We start from the raw sequence: 14,531 nt of genomic DNA, 5'->3' as shown, positions 1-14,531 counted from the left end.
TTGTCACACAACTGTAAGGTATGACCATGCCGTGGATGGCATGGTGACCCCCATGACCCGCACATACCCCTCAAGGGGGCGTTCCGGAATTAGAAAACCTGAAGTAGCTGGAAGGAAGAACGACCAACCCCTGCCTCACCTAACTAACTCGAGACTTCCTTCTGCTGTTTCTTATTCTGGCCTCAATTGACAAGGTCGTTGGACTTTGTAACCGACCTTGGTCAACCTCGTGACTCCACACCCTACGACCTCCTCCCAGCTTGCAAAAAACCACCCTAATGTTACTTCTGTAACTTTCCACTGTTTATCCCAAATCTATAAAACCAACTCATATCCCTCCACTCTCCACTGGCTGCTTTTTTGGACTCAGCCCGCCCGCACCTGGATGAATAAACCACCATGTTGCTCACACAAAGCCTGTTTGGGGGTCTCTTCATTCAGAGCACGTGTTTTAACATTTGGTGCCAGAAATCCGGGATGGGGGAACTCCTAGGGAAGACCAAACCCGCTGTCCCTGTTCTCCTTGTGCTCCCTCCATGAAGAGACCTACCTATGACCTAGGTTCATCAGACTAGCCCACAGACCCACTCACCATCCTCAGATTAGGTAAGCAGTTTGCCTGTTTGCCTCAACTCTCTTCTTTAGTCCTTCTGGATGCCTGTCAACCTCCTTCTCCTTTCAGTTTCATTTCTTCTCCCTTTCACCCGAGACAAGAAACAGGACTTTCCACGAGGTTTATGATCAGAAAAAATCCTGTGTAGGTCACGGAACTGGGAAGAGTCTTCCCTCGGTGACTGATCATTGTGGAGACGTCTGCTCTGGTCACTCACTGGCACTCATAGGTGATGGATCAACTCGGGGCATGCCCCCTTTGACAGATTCACCCCAGATTTAGTCAATCTTCAGTCACCAAGCCGAGGAGATCTGGGAAAGATTCGGTCTGGGAACTTTGGGTTGGAGCTCTAGGAGCTCTGGAAGCAGCGGTGAATAAACAGCCGCATATTCACCTTAGACACCTGCTAAGCTGCTTGGTCATGCATTCACTTTCCTAGTCTCTGCCACTCTTCTTAAACTATGGGCAGCCTCCCGCCCTCCACTCCTCCCTCCTCTCCCTTAGTCTGCCTTCTAAAAAACCCCAAAACTCTCCAGCTATCACCTGACTTAAAACCTAAGCGTTTTATTTCCTTCTGCCATACCACTTGTCCACAATATAAATTGGACAATGACTCGAAATGGCCAGAAAACACTACCTTTGATTTTCACCTGCAGGATCTAGACAACTTTTGTCATCGAATGGGCAAATGGTCTGAAATTCCCTACATCCAGGCATTTTTTTACATTACAATCCCTCCCTAATCTCTGCTCCTTCTCTCCCTCTGCCTGCCCTTCCTGCCTTTGCTGGCAACCAAGAATCCTCCTTGTCCACCAACTCTTCCAACCTTTCTCCTCCCTGCCTGTCCAAACCAGACCCTAATCCAGGACCTACCCCCCCCCCCCAGAGCCTCCCTCCTCTTCCTCTGCCCACAACCCACCTCCTTATGCCCCTCCTGTCACCTCCCCACCTCACACCCCACCTGGCTTACAGTTTAGTCCTGCGGCTACCCCATCCGGCCCTGTCCAACAATGCCCCCTTCGAGAGGTGGCTGGAGCCAAAGGCATAGTTAGAGTGCACGCACCTTTCTCTTTATGCAACCTTTCCCAAATCAGCCAATGGTTAGGCTCCTTCTCATTAGATCCTACTAAATATATACAAGAGTTCCAACTTAACCCAGTCCTATAATCTCACCTGGAGTGACTTAAACATCATCCTTACTTCCACTCTCACCCCTAAAGAACGTTTACCATGCATTTTATCACCCAATCACAGCCCCTGACATTAAAAAGTTACAGAAATTAAAATCTGGCCCTCAAACCCCACAATAGGAATTAATCAACTTTGCCTTCAAGGTGTTCAACAGCAGTGGTAGTACATCGCAGAGGCTTGCCTCCACCATAAGACAAACCCCAGCCACACCACCAGCACAGACTTCCAAGTGCCCAGACTGCAGCATCTAGCCACCCCTCCCGGACCTTGCTTCACATGTCGGAAACCTGGCCACTGGGCCAAGGAATGCTTGTAGTCTGAGATTCCTCCTAAGCACTGCCCCGTCTGTGCGGGACCCCACTGGAAGTCGGACTGTCCGACTCACTTCGCTGCTCCCAGAGCTCCTGGGGCTCGAATCCAAAGCTCCCAGACCGAATCCTTCCTAGAGCTCCTCAGCTTGGTGGCTGAAGACTGACGCTGCTCAAACATCTCAGAGACCCCCTGGACCATCATGGACGCCGAGCTTCAGGTAACTCTTACGGTGTAGGGTAAGTCCATCCCCTTCCTAATCAACTCAGAGGCCACCCACTCCACACTGCCTTCTTTTCAGGAATCTGTCTCCTTGGCCTCCATAACTGTTGTGGGAATTGATGGCAAGGCCTGCAGACCTCTCAAAACTCCCCGAGTCTGTTGTAAATTAGGCCAGCACTCTTTTCCTCATTCTTTCCTAATCATCCCCACTTGTCCATTTCCCCTGTTAGACCAAGATATCCTAGCAAAATTGTGTGCCTCCTTAACTATTTGTGGGCTACAGCCACACCTGATTGCAACCCCCTTCCTTAAACCCATACCTCCTTCACTAGCTCACCTTATGTCCCCCTACCTTAACCCTAGGGTGTGGAACACCATCTTCCCACCTGTTGCTACAAGTCACTCACCCCTCCTCATCCCCTTAAAACCTAACCACCCTTACTCTGCCTAGTGCCAGTACCCCATCCCACAACAGGCTTTACAAGGCCTAAAGCCTGTTATCACCCATCTATTGCAACATGGCCTTTTAATTCACCCTCCTGCTTCTTCAGCATCTATACTCAAAGGGGTATCATGTATCCCCTTCCAAAGCCCAAATTTCTTCCCCATCTGTTATAATCCTTTGCAAGCATACACCCTCCCTGCCAACCGTATCCAGTGAATTTCCCAAACCCCAACCCCATCCACTAAACAACAGCTTCTCTCCTTCCTAGGTGTTGTAGAATACTTTCATCTCTGGATACCAGGTTTTGCCCGCCTAACCAAACCGCTTTACAAACTTAACAAAAGGAAACTCGGCTGACCCCATAGACCAAAAATCCTGCTCCCATTCTTCCTTCTGTTCTCTAAAAAAGACCTTTGAGACTGACCCTACTTTAGCACTCTCCAGCCCCTCCCAAACCGTCTTTCCTACACAGCAGAAATAAAAGCCTGTGCTGTTGGAATTCTTACACAAAAGCCAGGCCCACGACCAATAGGGGCAGTCACTGCACCAGCAGGCTTTCTGGCAGACGTACTTATACTCTTTTGCCTAACTTTGTTCCCATCCAAGGGAACCACAGCCACCAGAAGGACAGGCATTGATGGCTGCACAGGCATCAAATCTTAGGGTGACCTGCTTTGGGCTTCCCTTCTCCTCTGTTTTAGCTATTAACTTAGTAGGGCTGTTCCATTTCCCTGGTAGGAGTTTAATTTCAAAAGTCATATGTCATATGTAGGGGGCTCTGATGGGTCGTAGCAGACATAGGGTTGTCCATTGCCTGGTTTACACACCTTATACTGAGTGCCATTATATAAAGAGGTTCCCTTCTGTGTCCCTGTACACTCATAATAACCGTAGAACAAAAGAATGGCAGTAACTTTCAAAGGACTTCTTGATTTCTGCCTTAATCTTGTTATTTACCCAGAAGCAGGTAGTTCAGTTCCATGTAGTTGTGTGGTTTGGAGTGAGTTTCTTAATCCTGTGTTCTAATTTGATTGCACTGTGGTCTAAGAGACTGGTTGTGATGGTTTTCATTCTCTTGCATTTGCTAAGGAGTGTTTTACTTCCAACCACGTGGTCAATTTTAAAATAAGTGCAATGTGGTGCTGAGAAGAATGTATATTCTGTTGATTTGGGATGGAGAGCTCTGTAGGTGTCTATTAGGTCAGCTTGGTCTAGAGCTGAGTTTAAGTCCTGAATATCCTTGTAAATTTTCTGTCTCATTGATCTAATATTGACAGTGGGGTGTTAAAGCCTCCCACTATTATTGTGTGGGAGTCTAAATCTCTTTGTAGGTCGTTAAGAACTTGCTTTATGAATCTGGGTGCTCCTGTATTGTATGCATATGTATTTAGGATAGTTAGCTCTTCTTGTTACATTGATCCCTTTACCACTATGTAATGTTCTTCTTTGTCTTTTATGATCTTTGTTGATTTAAAGTCTGTTTTATCAGAAACTAGGATAACAATCCCTGCTTTTTTTGCTTTCCTTTGCTTGTTAATTAACTGAGACCTGTGTGAGATTTTCAGGGTTCATACCCACTAGGCTTGATCTGTTTCTCATTACCAATACCTGCTGCTAAGACTGTTCAAGCACCCTCCCTCTAGGCGCAGGGATGATCGTGGTGCAGATGAATATGTGAGACTATAAGGGCCAGTTTTGAGGGAAAGAATTAGTTTACTCTCCAAATCAAGGATAGGCACATAGATGCTTAAACAGCTGGACAACTTAGGGATTTTGCTGCCTAGGCCATTATGTGGCCCCTTTTCATCCATCCCAACCATAAAGAATTTTCTGTTTCTCATAGACTTAAAAGAGAATTGCCAAGGACATCAAGACACCCGAAAACGAAGCCTGCTGGGTATAATTGTTCCCAGTTATGGAGTTTATGAAACTAGAGATATGACATAATTTACTGACTACTTCAGAACAAATTTCTAAGGAACTGCAAAAAAACATTTTGACACAACAAAGGTCTCTAAATTCCTTAGCTCAAGTAGTTTTACATCGCTACATATTTAACTAAAATCAAGATTACAGGAGCTCACTTCATAGAACTTACAGATAAGCCAATTTTATAACCTTGCCTTTTGGCTCTTGGTTTTAAGGTTGATGAGTGCCTGCCCACCTCCATTCTCATTTGGCCTAGAACATTTAATTGCCTGTAAGTCTTTGGGCTGTAAGTTCCTTGGCAATAGGAGTTCCACCAAGGAACAGAATGGGCATGGGGCAGCCAGCCACACCATCCTGGCAATAATACGGGACAAAATAAAAATTTGGCCATTTATGCTGGCTCTGGCAAATCCCAGCCAAAGGGGGGAAATGAGAAATAATTGTTAGGCACTTCTTAAGTGTTGTTAAAAAGAAACACCTGAGACTGGGTAATAAAAGAAGTTTAATTGGCTCATGGTTCTGTAGGCTGTACAGGAAGCATGGTGCTGGCATCCACTCCTGGTGAGGCCTCAGGAAGCTTCCAACCATGGAAGGCAGCGAACATGTCACATATGAGAGCAGGAGCAAGAGAGTGAGGAGGGGGAGGTCCCAGACTTTTAAACAATTAGGTCTCAATTGAACTAACTGAGTGAGAGCTCACTCAACCCCAAGGGGGAAGGTGCTAAGCCATCCATGGGGGATCTGCCCCCTGATCCAATACCTCCCACCAGGCCCCCCCTTCCACACTGGGCCTCAATGGTTCAACATGAGATTTGCAGGGGACAAACATTCAAGCCATATCAATAATGAAATCTAAGCTCCCCAAGCAAATGAACAGATCCCCTTTTGGCCAAGGGGAACACAGAGAAGCCTTGGAAGCTGAGTTCCTGGGCAGGATGGGAGGAGAGTTCGGACACACCTCCTTATACAGTCTACACAGAAAGCAGCCCTTTCCAAAGACTCCACACTGATAATGTAGATTGCCAGCTTATCTTCCCAGGTACAAAACAAAGACAAAATGAAATTAATTGTTCCTTCACCCCTCCCTGAGACATCTGCTTCCTCTATTCTCTTTTTCTTCAAATTTTATTTTAGTAAAATGTAGACTTAGTGGGCACTGTCTGAGGTCTCACAAGTACGTAAACATTCCCCTCACTGCCAGTCCCCAACAACCCCTTTAGGGAAATTATATAAAACCTCCTGAGAGCTTCTTTGGAAAAAGAAAAACAGCCACAGATCTGTCTATGTGGCTTGTGTTATTCCCAGGCACGCTCAAAGCTGGCTTAATAAACCTTGATTGATGGGAAGAGCTGCCTCAGTCACTCATTTTGGTTATCAACAACTACATAAAAAAGAAAATATTTACAGTTTAGACGATTACTTAGCAAGGATACTTACTGAAAACCATAAAATAAGAAAACTACAGACCAATGATTCCTAGTCTTCCCAGGGTTGAGTAGTACCTGAGGCAGTGGGTTGTTGCCAATACACAGGTGGATCCTCTCCATGGCAGGGGAGGAGGGACCTCCCGTGGCACTTCTGTTGTGCTGTGGTTTATAGCGTTCGGGCAAGAATGAGTCTTCATCATCTTTAAACCCTAGGGTCCAGCACAGGACTTCCTTTATTTTGGGGTTTATTCTTAGCTATCCCAAGTCCCTTTTAAAGAGAGATCGAGTGTGATCACAGAATAAACAGGAGAAAACACATTCTGAACTTCTCTGCCAAGACCAGCTCGGTTGTGGAGACCTCAACCTAGGTGGTGCTGAAGGAAATAAGAAACAGATGCAGAGACAGAATTCAAAAGGTGGGCTCAGGGGGCTGACAGCCTTCCCAGCTAAACGCCTAGAGTAGATTCTGACCCATGTATTTATTCTTTACATTCCAGTGATCCGTTTAACAAGCGGATGCTCCATGTTCTTTCATTGGTTAAAGGTAAACTAACCAGGCAGCTAGTGTATGTTCAATATAGGTTAAAGATGAACTAGAAAGCATTCTTTACAAGGCAACAATGGAGGCAGAGTCACATGTCCTGTGTTTAAAGAACTAGTTCTTCTGGCGTGAGACATACACGTATTGTTTACTGTTTTAGAACACCTTGAGCAGTTTTTCTGCTTTTGGGGGCTTGGTTTGCCTTCATCACACCTCAGAATTTGCTCTTAGCACTTCTCTTTCCATGGGAGCTGCAAAGGGCACAGGCCTTGTCTTGCCCTGACCCAGACCCCAAAGGCACAACTGTGCAAAAGCCACTCCCACTGGTGATGTCTTTTGGCTCATTCTCAACTTCAAATATCTATAATTTAATTTTAAGCACCTTTAATCATGTGGATACTTCAACTACCCCCTCAACACTTCCCAGCCCAAGTCTGGTTCTGATCAAGCCAGCCAGCCCTGGGGGCTTTCTGTTTCTCCTTCTGTGGCTTTCAATGGACACATGACCTTCTGCTCAGAGCCAGCTTATTGCTGAAGAATAAGAGGCTTATAGAGATGACATTCCTTGTCCCCTGTCTATTTAATTTGGGCAGCAACTGAGAGAAAGGCCCACAACTTGTAATTCAGCAGCCTTTCCATGTTCCTTTATGTCTGGCTCCTGATCCTCAGTCCTGGTTTCCAGACTTACAAATCTTGGAATATTCTTTTGGGGAGGACATCCTTAGATAACCCACACTTACTTGCATGGTTGACCCCTACATTGCTGAAGCCCTGCTAAGATGAGGAACAGCACTGTGCCACCAGGCTGGCCTGCAGGGGAGACCTTTGGGCCATGAACTAGCTGCTGTTTGGTAGGCACTGCACTAAGCACTGACCCATTTTGTCAGCACTGTGAGGTGCAGATTCTACCCATTTCCAGATGAAGGAACTGTGGCTCAAAAGGATACATGATTCAGCACTGAGAGACTTAAGCAGGATTCACAAGTCAGTGTGTCAGCAAAGCCAGATTCCAGCTAAGATGGACCAGAGGTGCTGTGGGCTCTTCAGGCGGGTGACGCTTGGTGATACCCCCACTGCCAATCTCATTTGTCTCCAAGTGACACCCTGTGAGCCAGCCCTGGGTAGTCCAAGGGCTCCTGTGGCAGCCACAGGAGTAGCTGTAGCCCTAGGCTACTGGTGCTCTCAGAACTGCACAAACACTACTTTCTGAGAAACCAGTACAACTACTTTCTAGTGAGAGGGGAGAGCATCTCCCAAACCTGGCTATGACCCAGTCATCTGAGTGCCTAAAAAAGTCTCAGCTTTGGAAGTGGGACCTCCTTGTCTAAGTCACTCTTCCAAAATGAACTGCACAGTCAGGGGATGGATTTCACACCAGCACCTTATGCTAGCTCAGAGGGACAGATGCCACTGATTGCAACACAGCAGAGATGCAGACTAAGTGGCAGCCAGGCGCCATGAGAGGGAACATGGTAGAGGGGGACAAACAGGGTCTTCCTGGCCAGCGAGCCCTGGACTTGGATCCAGTTAAATCAATTCTGAGCCTTAATTTCCTCACTCAACTAACGGGCACAGTAATGTCCATTCCACAATAATGAGATACAATCCCTGTTGCAAAGGATGGTGGGGTTGTAAATTCAAGAGCTGAAGGGGAACATGTGGCAAGAAGGGTCTAGACAGCTGTCTCCTTTTTTTCATTATCACTTTTCAACAACCTATGTCCTATGTCCTCCAGAGTCAAGCTCCAGCCTTTTTCCTCTGCAAGCTCCCAGGGTTCTGCTCCCCACTATCTGTAGAGGACACCCCTTGCCACTGACTGTTGCCCACACAGCTGTCTGTGGCTTCCCCTGGGACTTAGGGAACACCTTCTGTCAGGTGCACACTCCATTCTTGATGGGGGCTTCCAACCTGGCCTGTGTACTCTGGAATCAGGGACTGGCTGGACCTCAGACAAACTTCAAACATTGTAAACCCTGCCACGCATAGCGCCTGGGACAGGAATGCCCCTGACAGAAGTACCTGCAGACTGAGGTCTCAGCCAGCCTGCCTCACCTTCCTCAGTGTGGCTGAACCAGGAAGGAGGAGAGAAAGGCTGCTTCTACCATCCTCTTCCTCCCCACAAAGGGCCAGCACACCCTGGGCCAGTGCTCAGGGCAGGACTGCCTGCCTCATACTCTACTAGATATGCAGCTGAAGCACTTCCAGAGGAGGCCTTTAGAAAAAGGAAACAAGGTCGAGGTCAGACAGAGTATATTATCTCAAGAACTCAGATCACTAAAGTTCTTTAAATTAACAAATACACTTTTAATTGATCTCAGATAAAAACTACTCAAGGAAGGTCAGTAATCGTTTTAGCCCCTAATCTTTTAGAGCCATATGGTGAGCAGCCTTGAGTAGCTGGGTTAACTGGTTATTTTCCCGAATTCCTACCATCCACAGTATTAGAAAAAACAAGGCATTGTCTCAGTTTAGGATAAACACATGGCTTGGCAACCAAATCCAGTCTCTCACATCCCGTATTTTTTCTTTAGCTCTTCCACTTTGTTGATGTAAGCTTTCATGGCATCTTCCTTGGTAGTCCCTGCAAGGAATCAACAGGAATATCTGTCAGGGAGGCAGCATGGTAGGAAACAAGCAGCCTCCAGAGCCCCAGGCAGCTCTGCTGGAACTCTCCTAGGCTCAGTGTCTCACTTAGAAAGTTGGGCTTCTACTAATTACATGTTGGAGGAGACAGTATCCGAAGTGAATGCTCCACAAACCACTGTACTCAGAAAGCCTGGTGGGGCTGGCCAAGACCTGTCGCCCATCTGCTGGCCACCTGCATCCTCCACCTGTCCTGGGGGAATGGCCAGCGTGAGCTTCCCTCCAGACAGGCAGGAAACGATCACTGTTTCCTGGTGACTTTACTGGTCCTGCTAACTCTTGTGGCTGGCAGTGGCTTTGGCCTTTTTTCAGTGTCTCTGTGTTTGGGCTCCAATCTCCCAGGGCTGTTAAGCTGGCAGTGAAAAAGCAAAGCCAGGCACCCCCTTCTCCCCAGAGACAGGCTATGAGAAAAGTTTCAGGATCTCTGAGCAAAAGTAGCTGCTTCTTGGAGGGGAATGAGACAAATTTTTGTCTTCTTGGTGCAGTAGAAAGGACACTGAATGTATCGTCAGAGACAGTAACACACAGTTTCCTGGATTCTATGGTGAAGAGGAGAGACCCCCTGAAACTCAGAGCTTGTTCTGAAGCAAGGGAGAGTACATGGGGCCTGGGGATGGTATGGAAATGTCCCATGAAAATGGCCAGGCATTCCCTTCCCAGTTACCTGCAGATCCTAGGAGTGTGTTTATTGTATTGTGGCCCTTTCTGAATTCAAGGGTTTCTCATTTGTAGAAAGACAGAGGGCTTATTCAGAAACTAGCCAGCGGGAACACTAATGTTGCCAGGAGCTTTGGTGCCAACTCTTGGGTCTTGCTGTTGCAGGTGGCACGTGATTAAGTAGGAGCTTGGATACTTCTTGGCTGCTGGTGCTTAGCATATAATGGCTCCATTCACAGAGCCTACGATGCCAGCAGCTTGCCATGCATTAGCTCATTCCCTTCTTCTATGTACCCTTCTGGCTGGGAGGGAACTGGGGAGGGCCATGGGGGAAAGGGGGTCATCACCTAGCCTGTGGGGGAGAGGGAGCTGTAGACAGGAAACCACCCCTTATTCTGAACACATCTGAAGCCCACGCCAACTACATCACTTCCCAACCTATTTTTCGACAGCCTGGTCCCCAGCCCCTCCTCTCTAGATGATACTCTTGCTCAGAGATGGTGCTTTTAGAAAAGGCATAAATAGTGTCAGGAGAAAAAGTAGGTGGTCCATTTTTTTCCCATTCTGGCACAGGTCAGACTGGTTTCCTGCACGTGCCCCGTGGACTTTGTTTTCTCTTCTCTTCCCTTACACTTCGTAATGAAGATTCTTTCATTACTGGGTTTCACAGATGAGGGAAACTGATTAGAACAATTACCTTTCAGCTCATTCCAAGCATCCCACTTGGCCTTGCCCTTGAAGTCCAACATCCCAGGCCGTTCTTAAGAGAAGAAAAGACATTAGATCTGCTTCAAATTCTAATGGAGAACTTGATAGACCTTCTCGCCATGACTCCCATCTACTATTACACCTGTTCCTTCTAGCCTTTGTCATGGGGTTAAATGGGGCTAGTAGTGTGGGTTCTGCCTTAAGAAAAACAGATGTATGGCAATCCAAACTTAAAATCTAGAGGAAATAGGAAGAACACTATTCTTATTACAAGATAGTCTTTGTCCTACAAGTGAAATGACTCCAAAATTTCTCCTTTTAAAAATTATACTTTAATTATAATTTTTTTAAAAAAACATACACTCATAAAGCTACAGAGAAAAATACTATAAAATTTCCCCGCTGTTAGCTGCCCAATTTCTCTCCCTAATCATTAATGTTATCAGGTGTCCTTTCCTATAAACTATCTATTTATATCCTAGCCCCATTTTTCTACCAAATTGTTAGTCTATTTCTTGTTGATCTGTGGGCATTTTCACTGAGGGTAGGGTTTCTTTAAGTTATATGATGACTTTATGCTTATATGCCTGTTATCATCTGCAGTTAGGAGACACACTCACCATTTCCCTGTTGTCCTATTTCACTACCATGCCCAGCTCCAGAGCCAAAGGGAACAATCAGAGTCCATAGCCTGAGCACTGTGCCTGAGAAAATGTCCCTGAGCGCTTTCAGGGAAGTGTTCCCAGGGACATCTGAAAAAAACTACTTGCGGTCATCGTCAGAATCCTAGAGCAGCACCCCTGGACACTCTCTCCACAGCCCTGGGAGTGGAAATGTGCATGTACATTTGCAACGTCCAATTCAGGAGCCACTTGCCACACTGAGGACCTCAAATGACTACTAAGCACCTGAAATGTGGCACCTGTGAATGAAGACTAAACTTGATTTTATTTAACAATTTCTATTTTCAGTTAATTATTATTATTATTTTTTTGAGATGGAGTCTTGCTCTGTTGCCCAGGCTGGAATTCAGTGGCACAATCTTGGCTCACCACAACCTCTGCCTCCCGGGTTCAAGCGATTCTCTTACCTCAGCCTCCTGAGTAGCTTGGACTACAGGCATGTGCCACCATGCCTGGTTAATTTTTGTATTTTTAGTAGAGATGGGGTTTCACTATGTTGGCCCATCAACATAGGCTGGTTTTGAACTCGGGACCTTGTGATCCACCCACCTTGGCCTCCCAAAGTGCTGGGATTACAGGTGTGAGTCACTGAGCCTGGTCTCAGTTAAAATTTATATAGTCATATGTGGCTACTGGCCATTATAGTAAACTGTTACGTTTGCACTATCATGTTTTATAATTGGGTAATAGGGCTGTATAGTAAAGCTCTAGAGAGCGCTGATGATATCTCTTTGATCAGGAAGTGATAGGTTCCCACGCCAGTCAACCTAGACTCATGTGAAAACTGGTAACTCTAGTATGAACACAGGCCAGTCTCTGTGAAAATACTGTTTGTCCCAAAAGTACTCAGTACCTCTGGCCTCCCCTGCTTCACCTTTCCTTCCCCTCCCTGGGAGAAGAGTTTATAAACTCACTGTAAAACTCATCTTTGCCACAAGACCTTCCTCAACTAAGTGTTCCGTGTGAGCCCCAGTGTTTGATTTGGCACTGCCTGTGATCCTTCGCTCTGGGTGCCATTTCTTGCTTCCAACTGGCTGACAGCCAGCCCACCTGCTCCATCTTCCACCCCAGCTACTGTGGAAATGCAGACTGTGCTCACCTTCCTCCTGAACAGGGGCAGGGGAGACCTTGCTTGTGTGTTGCCGTGACAACTCTGAGTCCTTACACAGAATGCACTGTGCTGTTGCCTCAGTATCCACTGGTTTCAGGGACTCAGGGGCAGAATGAAACCTGCCCAAGGCAGGAAAGATGATGTTATTACAGATGTGACAGTACAAAGCACAGCCTCAAACTCTGTGCCGAGATTTTGGGTCAGGAAGGCACAGACTTGTCAGTGAAATGCTCTGACCTGGCCCAGGTGTTTCTCTGCTCCTGACATCAGGCTTAACCAGGCTGCCAAGTACTCCAACTTTGATCCTGCCCATCTGAGGTAGAAGCTGAATGGCTCAACAATACTACCACTGAGCTGAGAGCCTAGAGCAAGTCTTTTCCAAGCTGCAGTCTTTGCTTCTTCTCTAGCAGAGAGGAGCTGCTGGTGATAACCAGTAAAACCCTGCTAAAACCAGGATTTGAATTCTGCTACTGGAGACACTGAGAATCCTGAACATGGTCTTTTCCACCCCAGGAGCCATCGGTGCTTTGGGATAGGATCTGAGTCGCTTCACTTTCCAATCCATGCCACCCTTCCACCATCTTTCCATACCCACTTGCAGAGCAGAGCCTCAGGCAGTTTGAGAGTGAAGTTCCCAGGTACTTGTAGCAGAGCCTGCTTTGATGAGCAGAGGCCCTTCCAATCCCCGCTCCACATACCTGTATTTATGTCACCCACAGTCGCTTGTTTGTAGTGGCCGTAGATGAAAAGCATTTCATCATCTCCTGGCTTGGTCTTAAGGTTCTTAACTTCTTCTGCAGCTTTCTCAAACTCAGCCTAAATGGAAGGGAGAGGAGAGGACTGAGGGCCTCCTCTGGGTGTGAGAGGGCAGGAGTCCTGCTGTGACCTGAACAGAGCCCAGCTACAGGGATGGAGAGGTGGGAAAGGCTGCACCCTTCCTACAATGCAGACCCTTAAGTGTGTCTGCCCCGCCCTGCCACAACAGGGCAGCTACAAAGATTTAGCAACACAAGCAGGGGAAGCCCGTCCAGTTCACTCATTCAGTCGAAAACCATATATCGAGCACTCTCACTAACGCAGGCATCTGGTCTGGAAATACAGGAGTAAAGAAGGCAGGCTAACCCTTTGCCCGCAGTGGGTGTTCACTCTACCCGAGGAGCAGCGCGGCCAACTGCCCAACCGGCCAGGCACTAGGGAGTGGTCGGGGTTCCAGAGAAGCCCTGGCTTGGGGATAGGGGCGGCACAGCATGTTCCAAACAGCTGAAAGGGGACAGGCACGAGTGCCGCGGTGTCAGCGCCGGAGCCAGCTGGTCCCCTCCCCTCCCTTGGGGCCCGGGCGTTCAACACCGACCTCTGTCTCAGTGCCCGGATTGGGAAAGGCGGGCGAGAGGAGCCAGAGGTCGCCCCACAAAGCTTGGTCCCAGACAAGGGTCTACACTGGAGGGAAGGGAGGGACTCCCGTCCCGCACGCGGAGCACCCAGCCCTGTACTTCCCCTGACCTCCAAGCTCCCGGCCATGGCCTAAGCGCTCCCCCACTCCGCCGCGACGCCCTGCCTGGTGCTTCGGGATGGGGACTGAGTCTCCTCGCTCCTCCAATCCGTGCAACCCCTTCCCCCATCTTTCCATCAAGCACCCTCGACTCCCACCCCTCTCTCGCTACACCGCGAAGTCCACCCCATGGGCAACTTTCCAGCAGTGGCGGGGTGGGCAGCAGATTTAGAACTCCCCAAACGGAAAGTCCCTCTCACAAGGTCCTGTCCAGCGAATCAGCGCTAGGCATGGGTCCAGGAGGAACTGTAGGGCACAGAAGGAAAGAGCCCTAGAGCTCTAGCTGCCGGGTGAGCCCCCGACAGGACCCCGCCCGCTGCACCTTCGGAGCCTGGCTGTGCACGCGCTGTACCTGAGACATCCTGGCCGGCTTGCAAGAACTCCACGGAGCCCGCGGAAAAGGCAAGGAGTAGGAAGCAATCGCCCAGACAGCTGGCAGGCGCCTTTAGAGGCGCGGTCTACTCGTCCTAACTCTGCTCGGGCGAGGACCGAGAAGCCAATCA

General features: G+C 48.0%; 1 protein-coding gene across 3 annotated transcripts; it reads right to left on the bottom strand.

Moving 5' to 3' along the window:
• Positions 1-8,960: 8,960 nt before the first annotated feature.
• Positions 8,961-14,503, bottom strand: DBI (diazepam binding inhibitor, acyl-CoA binding protein). Of its 3 annotated transcripts, none has more exons than XM_008999021.5 (4): positions 13,980-14,503; positions 13,178-13,295; positions 10,675-10,737; positions 8,961-9,258 (listed from the first exon to the last, which is right to left on the bottom strand). In XM_008999021.5, the coding sequence occupies exons 1-4, from the start codon at positions 13,995-13,997 to the stop codon at positions 9,185-9,187; spliced, it is 273 nt and encodes a 90-aa protein (XP_008997269.1). In that variant the 5' UTR covers positions 13,998-14,503; the 3' UTR covers positions 8,961-9,184. The 3 variants fall into 3 exon arrangements, with proteins under 3 accessions (XP_008997269.1, XP_003733242.1, XP_035160975.3); XM_003733194.6 differs by having other exon boundaries at positions 14,381-14,503; XM_035305084.3 differs by having other exon boundaries at positions 13,918-14,171.
• Between the last annotated feature and the right edge of the window lie 28 nt (positions 14,504-14,531).

This window comes from Callithrix jacchus, chromosome 6, assembly GCF_049354715.1.
Source record: "Callithrix jacchus isolate 240 chromosome 6, calJac240_pri, whole genome shotgun sequence".
Lineage (NCBI taxonomy): Eukaryota > Metazoa > Chordata > Mammalia > Primates > Cebidae > Callithrix > Callithrix jacchus.
Note: the sequence above shows the minus strand (reverse complement) of the source record. Positions and strands in the feature narration are given on the sequence as shown.